The 24321-nt window shown below is 44.6% G+C and overlaps 2 protein-coding genes across 20 annotated transcripts in view; both read left to right on the plus strand.

Annotated features, from left to right (window-relative positions):
• pld1a (phospholipase D1a) overlaps nucleotides 1-4643 on the plus strand; it is a 30731-nt gene extending 26088 nt beyond the window's left edge. Inside the window, exons 24-26 of the mRNA XM_058056563.1 lie at nucleotides 1443-1596; nucleotides 1673-1790; nucleotides 2005-4643. Coding sequence (XP_057912546.1) covers nucleotides 1443-1596; nucleotides 1673-1790; nucleotides 2005-2229 — 497 coding nt within the window. The 3' untranslated portion in view covers nucleotides 2230-4643. The remainder of the gene's footprint in view (nucleotides 1-1442; nucleotides 1597-1672; nucleotides 1791-2004) is intronic.
• Nucleotides 4644-5180: 537 nt separating this feature from the next.
• The window catches only part of tnika (TRAF2 and NCK interacting kinase a), a 64811-nt gene continuing 45670 nt past the window's right edge, over nucleotides 5181-24321 (plus strand). For 11 of the 19 annotated variants that reach the window (XM_058056549.1, XM_058056554.1, XM_058056556.1 and 8 more), the window contains exons 1-2: nucleotides 5182-5517; nucleotides 18461-18526. In XM_058056549.1, coding sequence (XP_057912532.1) covers nucleotides 5461-5517; nucleotides 18461-18526 — 123 coding nt within the window. In that variant the 5' untranslated portion in view covers nucleotides 5182-5460. Of the gene's footprint in view, nucleotides 5518-18460; nucleotides 18527-24321 lie in introns of all 19 variants that reach the window. The other 8 variants (XM_058056541.1, XM_058056544.1, XM_058056545.1 and 5 more) reach the window with 2 other exon arrangements.

Raw genomic sequence — 24321 nt, forward strand, 5'->3', positions numbered from 1 at the left:
TGGCCTGCGGGTGGTGCTGTAGCTTCATGAAACCACCTGTATAGAGGATCTTTGGTTAGCGTTTGATGCAGAAGGTTAATCAAAACAGCAGAGACCCTCTGGCATATAGACAATCTTTGACTAAAATTCTGTGTAGTCGAGCCTGACAAATTGCAGAGCATCCCTGGCATATAGACAATCTTTGACTAGCGTTGTAGTAAGTCCTCAAAAACAGCAGAGCCCTCCTGTTATGTAGAAGATCTTTGAGTGGTGTTTTATGTCATAAAACCTTAAAACAGCAGAATGCTCCTTTCACACAGACCATAGGCCGCCTGGCATATAGAGGATCTTTGGTCGGTGTATTTGCATTAGGCCCTGCTAAACAGTAGAGATGGTCTATAGAGGATCTTTGAATGGCATTTTATTTAGATAAAAATAGTAGCGCTCTCTGTCACATAGATGATCTTTGACTCGTCTTTGTGTGCTAGGTCCTACAAAACATCATTTTTATGTAGTCAATTCTTCCAAATTGTAGAGGATCTTTGACTGGCTTTTTGGCAGCAAGTCCTTAAAAATGGCAGAGCCCTCCTGTCGTCATATAGAGGATCTTTGAATGGCTTTTTAGGTAGTAGGTCCTTAAAAACAGCAGAGAGCTCTTGTCATTTTAGAGGATCTTTGACTGGCTTTTTGGCAACAAGTCCTTAACAATGGCAGAGCCCTCCTGTCATATAGAGGATCTTTGATTGGCTTTTTAGGTAGTAAGTCCTTAAAAACAGCAGAGCGCTCTTGTCATTGTAGAGGATCTTTGACTGGCTTTTTGGCAGCAAGTCCTTAAAAATGGCAGAGCCCTCCTGTTGACATATAGAGGATCTTTGAATGGCTTTTTAGGTAGTAAGTCCTTAAAAACAGCAGAGAGCTCTTGTCATATAGAAGATCTTTGAATGGCAATGGGCCCTTAAAACAGCAGAGAGCTCTTGTCATTTTAGAGGATCTTTGACTGGCTTTTTGTCAACAAGTCCTTAACAATGGCAGAGCCCTCCTGTCATATAGAGGATCTTTGATTGGCTTTTTAGGTAGTAAGTCCTTAAAAACAGCAGAGAGCTCTTGTCATTGTAGAGGATCTTTGACTGGCTTTTTGGCAGCAAGTCCTTAAAAATGGCAGAGCCCTCCTGTCGTCATATAGAGGATCTTTGAATGGCTTTTTAGGTAGTAGGTCCTTAAAAACAGCAGAGAGCTCTTGTCATATAGAAGATCTTTGAATGGCAATGGGCCCTTAAAACAGCAGAGAGCTCTTGTCATTTTAGAGGATCTTTGACTGGCTTTTTGTCAACAAGTCCTTAACAATGGCAGAGCCCTCCTGTCGTCATATAGAGGATCTTTGATTGGCTTTTTAGGTAGTAAGTCCTTAAAAACAGCAGAGAGCTCTTGTCATTGTAGAGGATCTTTGACTGGCTCTTTTGTAGGCTCGGCCAACATCAACGACAGAAGCATGCTGGGAAAACGAGACAGCGAGGTGGCGGTCATCGTGGAGGACACGGAAAAGGTGTCCTCCGTGATGGACGGGAAGGAGTATGACGCCGGCCCGTACGCGCTTCAGCTGCGCTTGGAATGCTTCAGGTCAGGAAAGGTCCCTTTTGTTTTATCCTTCTGGTACCGGAAGGTCACCAAGTCACCGAGGACGTTCCTCCCGTAGGACCATCCTTGGAGGTCACAGCGACGCCAGCATTGATCTCGCCGACCCCATCAGCGACCGCTTCTACAAGGAGGTGTGGATGACCACGGCCGGACGCAACGCCACCATTTATGAGAAGGTACGGGCGGACACATGGACCACGCCACTCTGGTTTCATGTCAGACGTTGGATGTCGACATAAATGACATCAAAGATGTAATAACAGCATGCCTGTTATTATACGAGGTTACCCCGTGGCGTACGTGGTGGTTATCCCAAGCACACGTTCTTGTCCCAAAAGGAGGCCAAATGTGACCTGAGATGTTCTTCTTGGTTTGCGTGTTCTTCTCCAGGTGTTCCGCTGCCTCCCGTCCTCGCTGGTGCGGAACATGTCGGAGCTGGAGCACTACCAGTCCAAACCCGGTCTGGCCCACACGGACCTGGCTCGGGCACAGGAGGAGCTCCGCAGGATCCGGGGCTTCCTGGTGCAATTTCCTCTGGATTTTCTGTCCGAGCAAAACCTCATGCCCTCGGTCGGGACGAAGGAAGCCATGGTGCCCACCGAGATATGGACGTAGGACCAAAGGGGCACTGGAGGACTCCTTGTGGACCGCGTTGGGGATGACGGAACTCCTGAACCTGGATTTGAAGACGCAACCTCCTGAAGGATTTGAACAGGGACCATGGTAACCCAACATGAGTGTGATGGTTCCACACGTGTGGTCCTGGCCTATCAACCTGTGTCCGTGCTGCTTTGGGACTCCGGAAGCTCTGGGAAGCCATACTTGTTAGGATGGCCGACGTGTTTTTTCATAGGAATTTCATAGCCCTTTTCATAGGAATTTTCTTGGAGGACCGACAGCATAAAAGGGTGCATTCACACTTGATTGGTTCGGGTTAAAGGCACTCTGGAATGGTGCGTTTGCACTGCAAGGGGGGGGGGGGGGGGGGGTCTCTGTGGACTCTGGTGCGGTTTGATATATTTTAGAGTCTTTTGGTGGAATCTAAGCTGCTAAATATAGCAGACGGTATAGAAATAGCCTAAATATTCAACCTGGCAGACAGCATTTTGCTTTGCAATGTTTCAGCTTCATCAAGTAATATGTCACAACCGCACTTTAAAAGTATATTTTACAAGCTTTTGGTCAAATCAGAATATAAAAACAACCTACTTATTCAACGCAACCGACAACATTTTGGTCTGGAATACTTTCAGTTAAGTCGCCTATTATGTCACGAAAGCTCTTTAAGTATATTTTAGAAGCTTTTGGGGAAATATAAGCTGGTGAAAAATATCCTATGTATTCAGTGCAGCAGACTTAAGTTTGAAATACTTTTAATACTTTTTCTGATATGTCGTGAAAACGATTTTAGTAGCATAAACACCATATTTTAGGGAAATCTAATATGGTAAAATTAGCAGAATATAAAAATAACCGACATATTCAACCCAGCCGTCAGCATTTTAATTCGGATTAAGTCACCTAGCATGTCACAAAAGCTCTTTAAAAGTAGGTTTTAGAAGCTTTTGGGGAATTCTAAGCTGGAAAAAAGCAGAATAAAAAAATATCCAACATATAGTACTTGATAAAAACACATTTTAGGGAAATCTAATATGGTAAAAATAACAGAATATAAAAATAACCGACATATTCAACCCGGCCGTCAGCATTTTAATTCGGATTAAGTCACCTAGCATGTCACGAAAGCTCTTTAAAAGTAGATTTTAGAAACTTTTGGGGAATTCTAAAGTGGAAAAAAGCAGAATAAAAAAATATCCAACATATAGTACTTGAGTTACGTCACCAGATATGCCATGAAAACTCTTTTAAAGTATATTTTAGAAGCTTTTGGGGAAATCTAAATAGCGGAACAGAGAACAGAGAAAAACGTAGGTATTCAACCTTGTGCAGGGCATTTTGGTTTGGAATTTTGTAGTTACGCTGCACAAAGTCCCTTTATAAGTCTATTTTAGAAGCTTTTTGTTAAATAATAATCAGAAAAATTAAAGATAACCATGTATTCAACCGGGCAGATGGCATTTTGGTTTGGAATCAGTTGTCACAAAAGCCGTCCAATCAAGTCGTTACTTTATGTACGGCATGTTCTTTACTGCACAGTCTTTGGTCATGTGACAAAAATACCTTTGCAACAAAGTGTGCACAGAGTATCTTTTTTTTTATTTTTTATTTTTTACCATTTTTTAAACTGAAACCAACCACAAGTGTGAATGCAGGCGAAAAGGCCTGAGGGAGACAATCGACTGGTCACTTGATCATGTAATAGCATTTGTCCACCAGCAGGTGGTGCTGGCTTCTTAAAGGTACAGCTGCTCCACAGTAGAGTGTAAAAACCACCCAACTAGCATTTCAACCACACAAGACTCACTTTACCTGAACTATTTTATTATTATAGTTTATGATTGTTATTACTGTAAGTAGGTGCTGTGTGAGATATTTGCTCTATTTTGTATGATAAGTCCTTTTGAGAGCTGTCCCATTCGTGTCTCCATTGGTCACTAGTTCCATTTTAATGTGAATTTTAGCAACCACTTGTCTTATGCTGAGAAACTAGCATGCAGGATGAATATTTGAAATATATATGAAACATTAACGCCAACTTTGAAGATGCTGGATTGTGGGAGAAACCGTTGGAACAAAATGAACTTTATACTTGCTGAAGGTGCATTTTCATGTTTATCTTTTTGGACCGGGACCATGGAGTGGTTTTGTTGGTTTTGTTAATACCGCTGTATCCGTACCTGTATTCACACGCCTTATACTAATACTTTAACACTTATTTACATATGTTCATATTTTCAGCCTTGTGTTTTCATGAAGTACACAGCGACTGTATTTGACGCCGGTTTTCACTTTAGCTTCCACTGTTAATAGTTTTGTACAGTTGCAATACGGTATCCGGTTTTCCACGATGTGTTCATGAAACTGTAATTCAAATGGCTGACAAATAAAATGAGCACTGGTTCACACCACAGATGTCAATCATTTGAAGACAGAAAATCAATAATTATGTTTGAATTTTTTAATGAGTTTTAATTAAATATTTAAAAAATATATAAAAAATACTTTAGAAGACTATAAATCCCCAATATTTTTTTTCAAATACAATATTGATATATATATAATTTTATTGACTTTAACTGTATAAAATGACTGTGTAGCTCCAATAGTACCACTTAATGCTGCTTAATACTTTTGGCCACCTGAAAGACACAAATGAAATTATTTTTTTTCTTTAATTCCTTTTAACTTAGTTAATTAACTTAGTGACCCTAATACAGACAAGTGGTGAAACCTTTTTTTTAACTATACAAAAAAATAATAATAAAGGTAAATAAAGGTTAGTGCTACTTCAATAAAGAAAATCCGCCTTGTTCCACCTTTTCAAAGCAACTTTCCAGATTGTTCATAAAAAAAAAATCATCAAAATTCATCCAAAATCCGCTCCGGCACGGGGCTCCGCCCACATATGGGCGTGTCGTTTCTCAGCCCCGCCTCTTCCCACTCCCCAGATCCTATATCCACTTGCCGTCACCCACCAGCGGCAAAGTCAGACGCTCGCGGCCGCTCCGAAGCGCACACATCCCGGCCACGCATCCCGCGACGCGCCGCCCCAGCCAGCCGCCGACATCATGGACCCGGAAGCAGTAGCGGCATAACGGTGCGCCCTCCCGGCCTTTACGCAGACAGAAGGGGGGGCCGTGTTTTCCGGAGGGTTAGTTTCTTGAACAACATCGGCTTGTTTTCGGAGTGGACATTAATTTTTGGAGGCTTTCCGTGTCCTCCATCATGGCGAGTGACTCTCCTGCTCGGAGTCTGGATGAAATCGACCTGTCTGCTTTGCGGGTAAGCCAGCCTGACTTTTGAGTGTTTGCTTTGGATTTGAATCGTGCTTTATTTGTACACCTGACAGGTGCAATTGTCACCTCATTACTAAACATGTCCGCCAGGGTGGTTGTGTTTTGGGGGGCACTTGCTGTCTTTATTTTGGCGTCAAGCCGCCTTGCTGGTGTGCGGACTTTGGCTCTACTTGGTGGACCCCCGCTGACCGACACGGGACCACCTTGTATGGCGTCATAAGCATAGCTTTTGGTGGTCCAGTTATTAGTGGTAGGAGTGGAGGCTAATTGGACATGGACGTGTCCTACCTGGAGTTAAGGGAGGCTAAAGGTCATTTATGTGGGTTTCACATTTTGTGTAAAAACAAAATTAGCATTAATTAGCATTCCAGGCCAGGGGAGCTAGAACTTTAGCGTTAGCGTTTGTGTACTTTATTCACCAATGACATACACAATGTACTGCTACACTTATGCTAACGCTATACACGCCATCTTAAACACAACAATACAACATTAAGGAGTAGGACAGGAGGACACGTACGTTAGCAACACCATCATGGCTTCATGATCTTGGTTTCGGATCGAGGTCACCAAGTCACTCGCCAGGTGGAATTGGACACACTCCTTCCAAAAAACTCTTGTCTGGTCAGACCAGAATATTTCCCCAAAAGTCATCAAGATCTTGGAGACCAGCGTTAATGTTCTTCTTGTTCAGCACTGCTTCTGGTCTTGGAACCGTTTTTGCTCAGGGTCTTTCTTAAGGTGGCGTCATGAACACTGACCTTAAGTGAGGCCTGCCATTCGTTGGATGTCGTTGTGGGGTCTTTTGGGACCTCTTATATGAGGCGTAGCTACGCTCCTGCGGCCATTTTGTTTGGTCGGCCACTCCTGGAAAGGTGGATGTTGTTGTGGGGTCTTTTGTGACCTCTTATATGAAGCGTCGCTGCGCTCCTGCGGCCATTTTGTTTGGTCGGCCACTCCTGGAAAGGTGGATGTTGTTGTGGGGTCTTTTGGGACCTCTTATATGAGGCGTAGCTGCGCTCCTGCGGCCATTTTGTTTGGTCGGCCACTCCTGGAAAGGTGGATGTTGTTGTGGGGTCTTTTGTGACCTCTTATATGAGGCGTAGCTGCACTCCTGCGGCCATTTTGTTTGGTCGGCCACTCGTGGGAAGGTGGATGTTGTTGTGGGGTCTTTTGGGACCTCTTATATGAGGCGTAGCTACGCTCCTGCGGCCATTTTGTTTGGTCGGCCACTCCTGGAAAGGTGGATGTTGTTGTGGGGTCTTTTGGGACCTCTTATATGAGGCGTAGCTGCGCTCCTGCGGCCATTTTGTTTGGTCGGCCACTCCTGGAAAGGTGGATGTTGTTGTGGGGTCTTTTGGGACCTCTTATATGAGGCGTAGCTGCGCTCCTGCGGCCATTTTGTTTGGTCGGCCACTCGTGGGAAGGTGGATGTTGTTGTGGGGTCTTTTGGGACCTCTTATATGAGGCGTAGCTACGCTCCTGCGGCCATTTTGTTTGGTCGGCCACTCCTGGAAAGGTGGATGTTGTTGTGGGGTCTTTTGAGACCTCTTATATGAGGCGTAGCTACGCTCCTGCGGCCATTTTGTTTGGTCGGCCACTCCTGGAAAGGTGGATGTTGTTGTGGGGTCTTTTGGGACCTCTTATATGAGGCGTAGCTGCGCTCCTGCGGCCATTTTGTTTGGTCGGCCACTCCTGGAAAGGTGGATGTTGTTGTGGGGTCTTTTGTGACCTCTTATATGAGGCGTAGCTGCGCTCCTGCGGCCATTTTGTTTGGTCGGCCACTCCTGGAAAGGTGGATGTTGTTGTGGGGTGTTTTGGGACCTCTTATATGAGGCATCGCTGCGCTCCTGCGGCCATTTTGTTTGGTCAGCCACTACTGGGAAGGTGGATGTTGTTGTGGGGTCTTTTGGGACCTCTTATATGAGGCGTAGCTGCGCTCCTGCGGCCATTTTGTTTGGTCGGCCACTCGTGGGAAGGTGGATGTTGTTGTGGGGTCTTTTGGGACCTCTTATATGAGGCGTAGCTACGCTCCTGCGGCCATTTTGTTTGGTCGGCCACTCCTGGAAAGGTGGATGTTGTTGTGGGGTCTTTTGAGACCTCTTATATGAGGCGTAGCTACGCTCCTGCGGCCATTTTGTTTGGTCGGCCACTCCTGGAAAGGTGGATGTTGTTGTGGGGTCTTTTGGGACCTCTTATATGAGGCGTAGCTGCGCTCCTGCGGCCATTTTGTTTGGTCGGCCACTCCTGGAAAGGTGGATGTTGTTGTGGGGTCTTTTGTGACCTCTTATATGAGGCGTAGCTGCGCTCCTGCGGCCATTTTGTTTGGTCGGCCACTCCTGGAAAGGTGGATGTTGTTGTGGGGTCTTTTGGGACCTCTTATATGAGGCATCGCTGCGCTCCTGCGGCCATTTTGTTTGGTCAGCCACTACTGGGAAGGTGGATGTTGTTGTGGGGTCTTTTGGGACCTCTTATATGAGGTGTAGCTGTGCTCCTGCGGCCATTTTGTTTGGTCGGCCACTCCTGGGAAGGTTCACCACCGTTCCATGTTTCCACCATTTGAGGATAATGGCTCTCACTGTGGTTGGCTGGAGTCCCAGAGCTTTAGAAACGGCTTTCAAACCTTTTTCAGTTCATCTCATTGAGGTTGTTTTAATGGATGGGAATGACCTTTTTACCAGGAACATGGAACTTTGGGATTTTTATCTGTCTTAGTACTAAAAAGTTGCATTTTGTGTTTTGTTATGATGTCATTGATTAATATTTTACATGCCAAATATACCAAGGGAAGCCCTTTTCCATAAGCGTCCATACGGCATGTACCAAATGTAGAGCAATGATGCATATGCTCAGTTGTAAACACACACAGCCAGATGACTGTACAGTCATACACGGGCTAGACAGGAAGTAGGTCAGCTGGGTCTGACGAGGGGGCCGAGGGGGGCGGGTAGGTTGATGTAATACTGGTAGTGATGGGAAGGGGGTTTGGCATCAGGAGTTTTTTCCTTTGACGTTTGCTTGAAGGCCAAGGCAGGAGAAAAGCACCAATAGACCAGCAGAGGTTGGACTATGAAGTGTTTTGGAGGACATGGAGGTCCAATAAAGCCCACCTTCACGCGGTCAGCTGGTGGGCGCAACAGATGGCAAAGCGGCGGGGGAGCTTTGCGTGCACGCGACCCGCCCGGCAGACCTTGCACGCGCTCAGGTGTGACATCCAAAGATGGAAGCCAGAGAGGAGGATGGAGAGGAAGAGAAGATGAATGGCTCCTGAAAGGCTCTTCTCTGATGTGACCGGTGACTAAAGTAGCAAACACCCGTCGTCGCCTGATCAGAACCCCCCCCCCCCACCCCCCCCACCACCCTCTCCATGCCTGCTGCCCGCTGAGGCCACATTCCGCGGTCCCTTCCCCACGGACGCCATGGTAACGGGGCCACAGCAGTGCCCGAGGCTTACACAGGGCTTATTCATGAATAGTCTATATACTGTATGGCGGTCCGGTCTGGTGCACCCCCCCCCCCCATCGCCCATCTCCACTTGACCTATTTCTCCCTCCCGTCAGTGATAGACCCCGTCACACTTTCCTTTTATTGATTTTTATGATCAAAGATGGCGGTTATGACATGTTATCGTGATGGGGTTGTGTTCAAGGCCAATCGGGAAAATCTAAGAGTAGCTGAGACGCCCGTGAAATTGGCCCATGACCCCAAAAAACCCTCCTGCTTGGTTGATGTTCTCCTCTGATTTCAGTTCAACATTTGTAATAAGAGTTGCTCCAGAACCCTCTCGTTCATAAAAAAAACTTGCAATAATATAAATAAAACTAATAAATATAATAAATACAATAATAAATAATAGTAAATATTATAACTAATAACAAATATAATAACCAATAATAAATATAATAAATATAATAAATAAAATAAATAATAAATAATAAATAAATAATAAATAAATAATAAATAAATAATAAATAAATAATAAATAAATAAATAAACAAATAAATAAATAAATAAATAAATAAATAAATAAATAAATAAATAAATAAATAAATAAATAAATAAATGAATCACACCTGAAATGAAAGTGAAGTCCATCATGCCGGCTTCCATATGTTGCCATGTCTGCTTTCCTTGGCTGTGGCCTCCAAACAGGCACACCTGAACCTTTCATAAAAGAACATCATTTCATAGAACAGAGTGAGACATCTTGTCGGCACAGTTGCTTTATCTTTGTGGCGACAGGCAGGGCAGCTGGCATACAAAGACAAAGCAAAGCAAAATGACCCCCCCCCCCCCCGATTTTTAAGGATATGGTCACGTGTGGGTACTCGACACTATTGAATAGTCGTGTCCCAATCGGATATTGATATTGTATATTGGTCCGATATCGGGTATCGGATTATATCGGCTCACACCAAACAGCTTGGATAGCTGCAGTGGGAAACAAGCCCCCCGTTCCAGATCCCACCAGCCCAAAGTAGCAAGAAAAGACCAAACCAGCAATACACCAGATGATCCATGAACGGGTGGAATACATGTCAAGATGTACAAGTTGTAGAGATGTTATAGAGAGCAGCTGTGGTGTGTTCGAGGACTTCACAACAAAGTCCAAAAATGCAATGCTTGATGAAATTAAGCATGAATACATCAATATGGAAACAAATTATTTGTTTTTTCAGTGGTATATCAGGTTTTCTATGTTTCCATTGACATAATGGATTCATAATATAGTCCCATTATAATGTGTTTGTGACCCTCACATCAACAAATATGGGGACACACAGGTCTATTTCCTCTATGCAAGTATTGTATTTCCTGTCTACTGCCGGTTTATTTCCGAGCAGATTCCAAACATGCCGACCTGAAACCAGGCTGGCTCTGATCCCTCAGATTGTTCAATTCCGTTTGGAAAAAAAAATGGATGTGGCTTAGCTTTTGAAATAAGTGAGTCACTTGCATAAAACTTGCAAAGGCTGGCGCTGCATCGTTCCTTCCACTCGCAACACATATTTGATCTGGGTTGCTGGGGGGGGGGGGGTGAATGACATGTAAACAAGCATCATGCATAGTTAGGGAGCTGCATCCTGCCTTAGCCTCTTGGCAAGGGAGGAAAGGATGGAGAAATAAAAGATGGCGGCATGGACTGAGCACCACAGGCCGACAAGGCGGGCGAGATGGTTGACACGGAGGAGCAAACGCTCGCGTCTTGCAATGTTTTCACCAGGCTGCAAACGTGTGATTAAGACTTGACTGGACTTAATGAATAATGCACCAGCGAGGTGTGGGTGGGATGTGCTGGGAATTAGGCCACATCTCTTTGTGGAAGTGGTTTTTTTCTTAAAAAAAAAATCAAACAAGGCAGACCCAATCCCGCCATGACTGCCTTCATCCTTCTAAGACTCCAATTGAATCCACCCCACTTGTGTTAATTCCCTTCCTGGAGTCCAGCAGTATCACCTGGTGTTCTTGCACTGCTAGAACCAAGGGTGCATTTTTAAAGATCGTTATTAGGATCCTAATAACTTAACTTTATTTTATCCTTTCAGCCTTTAAGAGCAACCAAACAATTACAGCAAAGCCGTAAAAAGATGTGGGATGTGTGTACTAGTATTTAATGGTAGTATTTAAAGGGATCCTTGATAAGCATCTCACCTTATTACCTTTGTGCCTTAAGACTAACTAAGGAATAACTTTTTTCAACTCAATAACAAGGGAATTGTTATTGTCAAATCTGGAAGTTAATTATTAAGTGATGCGGCAATGTTTACAATATGTGAATGCACATACAGTACATACAGTATGTTTATAATGTCTATGAAAAAGGACAGACATCACATTATATCTGTATGTGAATGGATAGACAGATGTTTTTATTATTATGTGTATATACCGTATGTGAATGGACCAACACATGTTTGCTATATGTGTTTATGAATGAACTGACACATGTTTGCAGTACGTGCATATATATATATGTGTGTATGTGAATGGACCAACGTGGTTTTGGCACACGTGTTTGTGAATTAACCATCACATGGTTACAATGTGTGTGAATGGACCGACACGTCTTTGTGATACCTGTATGTGAATGGACCGACACGTGTTTGTGATACCTGTATGAGAACGGACTGACACGTGTTTGTGATACCTGTATGAGAACGGACTGACACGTGTTTGTGATACCTGTATGAGAACGGACTGACACGTGTTTGTGATACCTGTATGAGAACGGACTGACACGTGTTTGTGATACCTGTATGAGAATGGACCGACACGTGTTTGTGATACCTGTATGAGAATGGACCGACACGTGTTTGTGATACCTGTATGAGAATGGACCGACACGCGTTTGTGATACCTGTATGTGAATGGACCGACACGCGTTTGTGATACCTGTATGTGAATGGACCGACACGCGTTTGTGATACCTGTATGTGAATGGACTGACACGCGTTTGTGATACCTGTATGTGAATGGACCGACACGTGTTTGTGATACGTGTATGTGAATGGACCGACGCGCGTTTGTGATACGTGTATGTGAATGGACCGACGCGCGTTTGTGATACGTGTATGTGAACGGACCGACGCGCGTTTGTGATACGTGTATGAGAATGGACCGACACGCGTTTGTGATACGTGTACGTGAATGGACTGACACGTGTTTGTGATACGTGTATGAGAATGGACCGACACGCGTTTGTGATACGTGTATGAGAATGGACCGACACGCGTTTGTGATACGTGTATGGGAATGGACCGACACACGTTTGTGATACCTGTATGTGAATGGACCGACACGCGTTTGTGATACGTGTTCGTGAATGGACCGACACGCGTTTGTGATACGTGTTCGTGAATGGACCGACGCGCGTTTGTGATACGTGTATGTGAATGGACCGACGCGCGTTTGTGATACGTGTATGAGAATGGACCGACACGCGTTTGTGATACGTGTATGGGAATGGACCGACACGCGTTTGTGATACCTGTATGTGAATGGACCGACACGCGTTTGTGATACGTGTTCGTGAATGGACCGACACGCGTTTGTGATACGTGTATGTGAATGGACCGACACGTGTTTGTGATACCTGTATGAGAATGGACCGACACGTGTTTGTGATACCTGTATGTGAATGGACTGACACGTGTTTGTGATACCTGTATGTGAATGGACCGACACGTGTTTGTGATACCTGTATGTGAATGGACCGACACGTGTTTGTGATACCTGTATGTGAACGGACCGACACGTGTTTGTGATACCTGTATGAGAACGGACCGACACGTGTTTGTGATACCTGTATGAGAACGGACTGACACGTGTTTGTGATACCTGTATGAGAACGGACTGACACGTGTTTGTGATACCTGTATGAGAACGGACTGACACGTGTTTGTGATACCTGTATGAGAACGGACCGACACGCGTTTGTGATACCTGTATGTGAATGGACCGACACGTGTTTGTGATACCTGTATGAGAATGGACCGACACGTGTTTGTGATACCTGTATGAGAACGGACCGACACGTGTTTGTGATACCTGTATGAGAACGGACTGACACGTGTTTGTGATACCTGTATGAGAACGGACTGACACGTGTTTGTGATACCTGTATGAGAACGGACTGACACGTGTTTGTGATACCTGTATGAGAACGGACCGACACGCGTTTGTGATACCTGTATGTGAACGGACCGACACGTGTTTGTGATACATGTATGTGAATGGACCGACACACGTTTGTGATACATGTATGTGAATGGACCGACACGTGTTTGTGATACGTGTTCGTGAATGGACCGACACGCGTTTGTGATACGTGTATGTGAATGGACCGACACGCGTTTGTGATACGTGTACGTGAATGGACCGACACGCGTTTGTGATACGTGTACGTGAATGGACCGACACGCGTTTGTGATACGTGTATGAGAATGGACTGACACGCGTTTGTGATACGTGTATGAGAATGGACTGACACGCATTTGTGATACGTGTATGAGAATGGACCGACATGCGTTTGTGATACCTGTATGTGAATGGACCGACACGCGTTTGCGATACGTGTACGTGAATGGACTGACACGTGTATATCTGATTTCTTTCCATATTCTGCCTACTTATGACATTATTATTATTATTATTATTATTATTATTATTGCATGGGTCCTGGAGCCACAGCCATAAGCCTATTGATGATGATGATGATGATGATGGTCGCCAATCAAAGATGGCTGCTCATATCTGGGGCTCTGCTCTCTACTGGTAGGCCTGACTTGTTACCTGTACAGGCCAAAGTACGCCTTTAAGACCTTTAAGAAAACCTGAGCCACATTTGCTGCTTCTTAGGATTTGCTCACGAGGAAGCCATCCTGGTTGCCAAATGTATTCATTCCCACTATCCGGTTTTCCTGACCTGTTGGGAGGAGACCTACTACGGGAATTGAACAGGGGAGAAAAGGCCGGGGTTGGCAAGAGCCAGCAAAGGGGGCTTGAGGTTACGTTGAGGAATCAAACGCAGTCACTCACCACTAAAGTGGCTTTCACAAGAACTGCAGGCCTGCACTCTAAAAGCCATTATTCATAATGGGCCCCCCCCCCCCCCCCCCCCAGGACTAACATCCCGTTTAGAGCTGCAGAGAGGGAGTTCAGCGACGTAGTCATGTCTTCTACGTCTCTATCACGAGGTTCTACAGCATCACATTTAGGGAAGTTGGGAACTTTTCCGGTACAGTATAGTATCAAGTATGAATCATTTTTATACGTAGCTTAAAACTGCTTGAATAGGGACTTCTTTTAGTCTCCAGTAGAAGTACTTCTTTGGGTACTACGAATATGTATTTGCTATTGGATGACTTCAATGATATGTTTACTTTTTGGCTTCACTCGGGACGCCCCCGTTAGGGATTTGTGGCGGTAGCTAGGTAGCTAACATCAGTGACATCATCTCTGGACGTGCGGACACTAAAACCTCCACCCCATGACTCGCTAGTGTCCACCTGGCAGCTAACTCGAGGAATTCTGTGACCTATGACCCCAGGCTTGTCATTCGGCATACATGGCTTGGTGGGCGGCTTTTCCTTCTATTACCCAGCAGCCAAGCCGCCCCAAACCCGGGTCATGTGATGCTAGCAGAGTATCAGGAAATGCACGGCCGTAGACGCACGGAGAGCCCGGTTGTGCACGTGGCCTATAAAAGATGAATGATGGCGTGCTGTATTTTTATCAGCCGGCCCGGGGACACGTATGAACTGGAGCAGCAAAAAACTGCTCGGTTTCAGCGTCTGTGGAGGAGATAGTGGTTTGGGGGGGGGGGCTGAGGTCCACGTCCTGTTGTGTAGAAACAGAATGAAACGCCATCCTATTGTCTCAGGAGTTCCTGTCATAAAGTCGAACATGCAGATCTCCAAAAAGGGGAAGTGAGGGGAGGAAAAGCAGCGTCTGCAAAACAACCTCGCAGGCTATGGTGGTCCCGTTTGGCTTTGACAGGCTTTCTAGAAGATGAGAAGACCAGCATTGGTGTGGGTGGCAGCGCTGAGAAGTGCGAGACAGAAGGAGGATGTACTTGAGACAAAGACGACGAGATCGCCTCAGTCCTTTTGGGTTTTCTGTGTCGGGCCGCACACAGCAGAGAAGAGGATGCAAACAAGAAAAGGGAGGAGGAGGTGGAGGAGGAGGTGGAGGAGGAGGAGGTCGCTGTCTTTTGGAAACAGCTGACAGCTTGACAGCTCTGCTGAGTCCTACGGAAATCTATGGAGACAAAGTGAAGAGCCGAGAGACAAAGTGGGCAAGGGAAGGAAGGAGGAGGCAAGATGGGAAGGACGGGTCATCTTTAGAATCTACACAATCTGATGAGAACTGAATCAAGACCTGGACCAGCACGGCTTTATCACCATTTTTATACCAGGTTTTTATTGAATCTGACACAAGCGTACAATAGAACCTTGGTTAAAGTGTTTCAGTTAACATTGTACCCCCAAATGTAGCCTTGGTATGCGTACATTTTCCGTGCTCTTCAGGTATAAATGTCCCTAGCTAGCATGTATGTTGATATGCTTTGTACTTATATGTACATAAAGCAAACAAATGAAAGAGACAAATGAACATTTAAGGTTACTTTGACCTTCACTGAAGACTTTGTTCATGGGGGTCTCGCTAAGGGACGATACGGCAGTGAGACCCCACCTTCCTGTTTTGCCATGAGTTATTTCTTCAATGCAATAGTGTTTCTCACACAAGATAGAAGCTTTGTTTCCACACATTATTGGGGAATTTTACAATGTTCTTATATTAAAAATATGAAGATAACAATCCTCAATATATATATATATATATATGTTTTTCTTAGAATTTAAAAAAATTACAACAATTTTTAGTTAAAGCTTTGGGATTCCAGCGAACCACAGTCAGAGCCATTATCCTGGAACTGGAACAGTAGTGAACCTTCCCAACCAAGGTGACCCCAAGATTGCAGCCACAACTCATCCAAGAGGTCACAAAAGACCCCACTACCCCCATCCAAAGAAGTGCACGCCTCACTTGCCTCAGTTAAGGTCCGTGTTCGTGACTCCACCATAAGAAAGACACTGGGCAAAAACAGTTCCAAGACCAAAACCACTGCTGAACAAAAAGAAAACATCTTGGTGATGCCCAAGAACTTTGGGAAAATACTATGTCTGACCTGACAAAAGTTGAACTTTATGAAAAGTGTGTGTCCATTACATCTGGTGTGAACATCATAGCAACAGTAGAATATGGTGGTGGTAGTGTGATGGTCTGGGCCCGTTTTGCTGCTTCACAGGACCTGGAAGACTTGCTGTGATAAATGGAAGAATCTGCTGAATGGGAATGTTTGGCCAACTGTTGGTGACCTCCAGCTGGTGACCTCCAACTTGGCTTCTTCAGCACTTTATCACCATGTAGGTCCATGTAGCAAATCAAGAAAAGTCTAGTCTTTCCCTGACCTGCCAATCTAACGTCAGTCATGTGTTAGTAAGGCAAAACCAAAAGCAAGGAAACATCCACTAAATGACTTTTTCAGGCAGTAGGAGGGCCCCAAATGTATTTTATCTGAGGAGGGATTCTTACTATGCAATACTTGGAAACCCCTGCTGTAGATGACCTTTCACCCCCCCTGCTGATGTAATATTTTCTGCCCAGCCTGGACACTTACACTCACCTCAAAAGAAGGCGCTAAGATTCCGAGTTTGGTGTCGTTGTACTTGCATTGTACTTGCATTGTACTTGCATTGTACTTGCATTGTACTTGCAAGCCACCATTATCACTCCATGCTGATTTATTGGCGTTCTAACAGACAAGCACTCTATTGATTTTCGAAGTAGTTTGACTTAAAACCCTTGACCCGCCTACTTGGATGGAGGAGAGCCGTAGATGGACTTCGGCGAATGCCGGCTATTGTTGGAATGCCGTAGCAACATGCACCAGTTTGGAAGGGGGAGTTGTGGAAGTGGTTGGGGGGGGTGAGGGGGGGTGTTGGGTCAATGGGTTTGTTGTACTGTTGGAGACCCACTCACTGTGGATGTTAAATTCTCACTGTGTATAAAGCCTGTCTCGCTATACTCACACGGAACCTCCATTAGTACTACTTTAATATACTCTAACCTTTATCTTGCATGTATGCATGTATCATGTATGTATGTATCATGTATGCATGTATGCCCCCATTGTGTGTGTATGTGTGTGCTGCTGCTAGGTGACACTTGCGCCGAGCAACCGTGTAAGTATGCGTATGTGCACGGGATACAACGCTAAGCGTGTAAATCATCCCAGCATGGCGTGTTGGCGTGTTGGCGTGTTGGCGTGTTAGCATTGGGCTAATTAACTCCCAACTCTTCAGGAGCTGTCGGCGCTCTGTGAGCTTTTTGGCCATAAAGTGGGAATGCAAAATGTCTTCATGTGCGACTGGAACCTGATGACGACTCAAAGAAGCGTTTTAGTTAGTTTAGTTTTACATCCCAGACATAGTAGGGATGTAGTAGCTGGTCTATAAAGCCAATGGAAGTCTGCGGAAAAGTTTGTTGGAACCTGAAGATGAACTATACACATTAAATGAAGTATTGTTGATTCATTGATCATACTGTTTATAATTTATATAATCTGCAATAACCATACTCTACTCTAGTCACTTCACTGCAATACTGTACATATTACTGTTATTATATATTGTCATACCCATACTGTTTATAATCTGTATAATCTACAATAGCCATATTATAGTCATTTATACCCCTGTGCATATTCCCACTGTATCATAGTCATAGCCTGTATAGTTTTATTTACATATCTGTCCATAGTTACTACTAATGTACTTATAAAATTGCACTTCTGGTTGGATGCTAACTGCATTTTGTTGCCCTGTACCAGTGACATGAGCAAAAACAATAAAGTTGAATCTAATCTAATCTATTGCAAAAATAATCCATTAATTCATCAGTAATTGTTGGCTTGCCCTAAATAATATTATGTCACCAATCCATGCTAACATTGGAGTATGCTAGTGTTGTTCCTTAGCGCTGGATGCTATGCTAGTATACCCCCAAACTCTCCACTCGGCTGCAGCACTCCTTTTTCCTGCTGCCCTCAGTCTCCTCTTGGATAAAATACACATAGTATGTTAACGTTACAGGAATTGTTCTTCTTTTTATTGGCAATGTTTAGTACAGACCTGCCAACATGTATGAATTTGTTGTACTCCATTGGAATTTGGTTCTTGTTATTTGTGGCATTTCACTGCTTTCATTTTCTAGTTCAGTATGGATAAATAAATGGATATTATCAATATCCGGTATCGCTATTCCAACATTTTTGTTCCCCAGTGGGGAATCATTGAGAACCATGAATGTATGTTAATGAATACGTTGACGCACCCTGACCATGACCTCCTTTTTATTATTTTCAGGATCCTGCTGGCATCTTTGAACTGGTGGAGCTGGTGGGGAATGGCACCTACGGCCAAGTGTACAAGGTAAGATGGCGCTCTAGGAGACACATTCAGGGAGAGGAGATAAGATAAACGCGTCAAGCGGTGGAGCCTATGGAGATAAATGGAGAAGATGCATGAATCGGGATCGCTTTGAGTTGCTGGCGCGCATCCCTGCTGCGCCTCCATGAAGTCATCGAAGGGGAAGTGTCTTTGCAATGTTGCAACATCACTGCGGTTGCTATCTCGCCGCCTTCACTTCCCTCCGTTATGGTCTACGCTTCCTTTTCCTGACGCAGTCGTGCAGTCGTCTGTGGCAGGGATACGTACACACGGGTAGCCATCTTGGTGGCATCCATCAAGGTTGGGCTCCACAGGAGAAGAGCTCTTAAGACATTGTGAGACCTTTAAAAATCAGACTTGCTTGTGTTGGAGACGCCAAGGAAAAGCATAAAGATGTGAGAGTTCATTTATTAAGTCACAGCTCATTTAATGGCTGACATTCAGCTCCTATACGTTACCCTCACTGCCTATAGCGACAGCCTGCACGTCCACTCTGCACGTCCGCTCTGATTGGTTGTGGCGCACTGGACTAAATACTCACCATGAAATTGTTGTTGTTCTTCTGCAAATATTCATCTTGGAGGTTCATGTCACGTACACGCTATTAGCAACTGTTGGAGGAACTGCTGAGGAATTTGCACACGATCCCTAACCTTTGGGTGCAAAGTGCAGGTTTGGATTGCACCATTTCATGTCAATAATTCATCATGGCCGCCATTCCGTGTTCATCCTGATTTTTGTAGCTCATTTTCTTGTACTGATTGATCATTTATTCTTTATATGTCAGCATTATTAAGAATTCATATTAATTCCTTTACAAGTCAAGGAAGCTTCACCTGCACTGTCTATTACCCGGGTATTTATTTATATTTAAAATTTGTTTTTTATTTGGATCCTTGGACATGAACCAGTATGGTGCTGGAATTGTATCAGCAGCCAAAAATCCTGATATTATTATTATTATTATTATTATTATTATTATATAAAATGTCCCACTTCTACTGTTCAACTCCCGTTGGTACACCAAAATGTCCCACTTCTACTGTTCAACTCCCGTTGGTACACCAAAATGTCCCACTTCTACTGCTAAACTCCCGTTGGTACACCAAAATGTCCCACTTCTACTGTCCAACTCCTGCTGGTACACCAAAATGTCCACTTCTACTGTTCAACTCCCGTTGGTACACCAAAATGTCCCACTTCTACTGTTCAACTCCCGTTGGTACACCAAAATGTCCCACTTCTACTGCTAAACTCCCGTTGGTACACCAAAATGTCCCACTTCTACTGTTCAACTCCCGTTGGTACACCAAAATGTCCCACTTCTACTGTTCAACTCCCGCTGGTACACCAAAATGTCCCACTTCTACTGTTCAACTCCCGTTGGTACACCAAAATGTCCCAATTCTACTGTTCAACTCCCGTTGGTACACCAAAATGTCCCACTTCTACTGTTCAACTCCCGTTGGTACACCAAAATGTCCCACTTCTACTGTTCAACTCCCGTTGGTACACCATTGGACAATTGGCTAGTAAATAAAAGTCCAGCAGGTTATGTATATGATGTATATATATGTATATGATGTATATATATATGTATATGATGTGGAACATCTGATGCATTTTCACTCATAGGAAATAATGGAAGTAGAAATAATCTGTTCCAGGGTCAAACTGTGGCCTGTGTGGATTTTAAAAACACAAACTGCATAATTTTAGAATGGCCACAGTTTGACCCTGGAACAGATTATTTCTACTTCCATTATTTCCTATGAGTGAAAATGCATAAGATGCTCCACATCATATACATCATATACATAACCTGCTGGACCTTGCTCATCAGAACAGAGGGGGGCAGAGTGGGGGGGGGGGGGGGCACACAAGACTGAACTTATTACCTGAATGTGTATTTTTATTATTGTTTATTATGTATTATTGCAATACAAATTCAACATGTTCTGTTCGGTATTTATTTTCATGTCTTGAGTTTGGTTGTTTTATTTATTTTTTTGTTGTTTTATGATTATTTTTTATTCAGCATAAAAAAGCATATCGGATTATACGGTCAGGCGTCTAAAATCTGCGGTAGTTAAGCAGTACATTCCGGTCTCCATGTGATCCCAGGAAGTAGAACATCCAAAAAAGAAGTTCTGCTGAAGAATTCCCTTTTAAATATAACATATTTGAGAACGATGTCACGGGCGGGTTGGGACCATTTGGGAAGAGCTGCTTTAGAGGAATATTTCCTTTTGTAAATGACTTGAATTCCATTCAACGTCACTGCATTCATGGAAAATAGTTGACTTTAATGGTTGGGAAAAAAGCTTTTCCTGAATGCTTTTCCGTACTTAGCGCTCATACATGACTTTCAAATGAGCTCCCGGTACGTGTTGTTACCATTTGAATCCAGCCAAGCGTGCATGAAGAAGCCATAGATACGGACGTAGCCATGCGTGAACGCAGCGGTAAAAAAAAAAAAAAAAAAAAGGGTCCGATGCTGTTTTCCGTGATGCTTGACGGAGGGCTAATAATACGGCGTATAGCTGCCATTGTGTTTGCCTGCCAGGGACAGATAGCCGGGTTATCAACACGCTCCGAGAGTCTAGTTAAAAGATACACATCTGGGATTTCATCTCAGACGCTCCCATGTTGTGGAAGACGGGAATATATCATTTGGACTTTTCTCTCTCTCTCGTCAGTGGCTTTATTATGTCTCTCTATCATTCCGACCCCTTTGGATTCTTCCATGTTGCCCCATCAATAAGTCAGCATGTTATTCTTAGTTTGTTGCCTTGAAACCTCCCTTGTGAGCCGCACTATGTGTATATAGTAGATATATAGATATATACATATATAGATATGTTCCATGGCTGCTCTAAAAGGCCCATAAATAGAGAACATGGGTAATGCTGAATAATTAAACACCTTCTCCTTCTTCCATCCTCCTGTTAGGCCTCTCTTCATCTCCTACTTCTCATCTTCTCTCATTTATTTTCCTATTTTACAACTTGCACTTAACAGCCTCTCGCTAGCTTGGACACTGAACGCTAAACCAAAACAAGGGGGGGAAGATGAATAATGATACCAAAAATAGGGGACCCGGTGCTGAACCTCAGGGGAACACACTGAATTCAATGTGGCCTATGTATACATTTTTTGGGTGGGTGTGGCTTATTTTCCGGTCTGGAATTTCCGGTACCATTGGATGACCAATGGGATACATGTTATCATCTTGGACAAAATACTCGTATTTATATATTTTTCATATTATCGTGGAATGTGTACGACTCTCCTCAACGCCACGGTGGGTCGGGAATGGGAGCGGTTCCAGCGATCCGAAAGCAGCGCAACTCCCCGGCAGGACGAGTTATTGATCAACTAATTGATTAATTGCAGCTCCTGGGAAGTCATCTTTCTCTCTGACGGATTCAAGGACGAGCGACGACTCGCTAGCAAGATCAGCACCACGTTCTTATGAAGGACTTTTTGGCGTGTGGGTCATTGAGTAGTTCACACGCTGTATCTCCATGCTGCACAAAGCCAACCAATTATTTTACCCCCCCCCCCCCCCCCAACCCGATGACGGAAACACTCGTGAGAACACACGAGACCCTCAGTACAAGGATCAGCTGTGTGGAAGCCTAACGTCTATGAAGGGGGGCGGGCCGGAACACTTGGTGGGCCGCATGTGGCCCCGGGCCGTAGTTTGCCCACCCCTGGTCTATAGCAATTTCAAAACGTGCACAGTGCCCGTCAACTCTTGTCCGCCTCTTGTGGGCATTTCAGAATTTGCCCGACAACTTGACATAGTGACCCCCCCCCCCCCCCCCCCCCCCCCGTTCTGTTTGTCTTGTTTTGCGAGACACACGCATGAACACACCTCCGTCCTCCATCCTCCATCCTCCATCCTCCGTCCTCCATCCTCCATCCTCCGTCCTCCGTCCTCCGTCCTCCGTCCTCCATCCTCCATCCTCCGTCCTCCGTCCTCCATCCTCCATCCTCCATCTCTGGAGTCCTCATGAATGAGCCGTGAACCGTGACTGAGGTGGATGTTGCTTGTTACCGTGGGAACAGCAGATGTGCCCGTTCTGCCAGTGTGCTGTGACACACACACACACACAATGATACACACACACACACACACACACACACAATGATACACGCACACACCTGGCAGTGTGTTCATTAGCCCACATCCTCGCTCTGGCTTACCCAAGGCCGCACGCCCCACTCACGCCCCACTCACGCCCCACTCACGCCCCACTCACGCCCCACTCACGCCCCACTCACGCCCCACTTACCCACAATGCACCCCTGTCACCCAGGCTGGGGTCAATTAGCCATGCCTCATGTCAACAACAACCTCCCATCCTCCTTTTCCTTTCTATGGGGGGGGGGGGGCTGTAAAGACCATCATTTTACAGTTTGAGTGAAATCATAATGAATAATCATAATAATCATAATGAATAATCATAATAATCATAATGAATAATCATAATAATCATAATGAATAATCATAATGAATAATCATAATGAATAATCATAATAATCATAATGAATCATCATAATGAATCATCATAATGAAATCAACAATCTTTAACATGACGAATCCTCTATCCCTTTGGATTGTCCTTCCTCATTTCCTTGTCCTTGTCCAACACTCTCCTTCCTAACTTCCTTCCTTCCTTCCTTCCTTCCTTCCTTCCTCATTTCCTTGTCCTTACGACACTCTCCTTCCTTCCTTCCTTCCTTCCTTCCTTCCTTCCTTCCTTCCTTCCTCATTTTCTTGTACTGACAACACTCTCCTTCCTTCCTTCCTTCCTCATTTCCTTGTCCTTACAACACTCTCCTTCCTTCCTTCCTTTCTTCCTTCCTCATTTCCTTGTCCTTACAACACTCTCTTTCCTTCCTTCCTTCCTTCCTTCCTTCCTTCCTCATTTCCTTGTCCTTACGACACTCTCCTTCCTTCCTTCCTTCCTTCCTCGTTTCCTTGTCCTTACAACACTCTCCTTCCTTCCTCGTTTCCTTGTCTTTACAACACTCTCCTTCCTTCCTTCCTTCCTTCCTTCCTTCCTTCCTTCCTCGTTTCCTTGTCCTTACAACACTCTCCTTCCTTCCTTCCTTCCTTCCTCCCTTCCTTCTTTCCTTCCTCATTTCCTTGTCCTTACAACACTCTCCTTCCTTCCTTCCTTCCTTCCTTCCTCATTTCCTTGTCCTTACAACACTCTCCTTCCTTCCTTTCTCCCTTCCTTCCTTCCTTCCTCATTTCCTTGTCCTTACAACACTCTCCTTCCTTCCTTCCTTGCTCATTTCCTTGTCCTTACAACACTCTCCTTCCTTCCTTCCTTCCTCATTTCCTTGTCCTTACAACACTCTCCTTCCTTCCTTCCTTCCTTCCTTCCTTCCTTCCTTCCTTCCTTCCTTCCTTCCTCGTTTCCTTGTCCTTACAACACTCTCCTTCCTTCCTTCCTCGTTTCCTTGTCCTTACAACACTCTCCTTCCTTCCTCCCTTCCTTCCTTCCTTCCTCATTTCCTTGTCCTTACAACACTCTCCTTCCTTCCTTCCTCATTTCCTTGTCCTTACAACACTCTCCTTCCTTCCTTCCTTGCTCATTTCCTTGTCCTTACAACACTCTCCTTCCTTCCTTCCTTGCTCATTTCCTTGTCCTTACAACACTCTCCTTCCTTCCTTCCTCATTTCCTTGTCCTTACAACACTCTCCTTCCTTCCTTCCTTCCTTCCTTCCTCGTTTCCTTGTCCTTACAACACTCTCCTTC

This window comes from Doryrhamphus excisus, chromosome 19 (assembly GCF_030265055.1).
Source record: "Doryrhamphus excisus isolate RoL2022-K1 chromosome 19, RoL_Dexc_1.0, whole genome shotgun sequence".
NCBI classification, from domain to species: Eukaryota; Metazoa; Chordata; class Actinopteri; order Syngnathiformes; family Syngnathidae; genus Doryrhamphus; species Doryrhamphus excisus.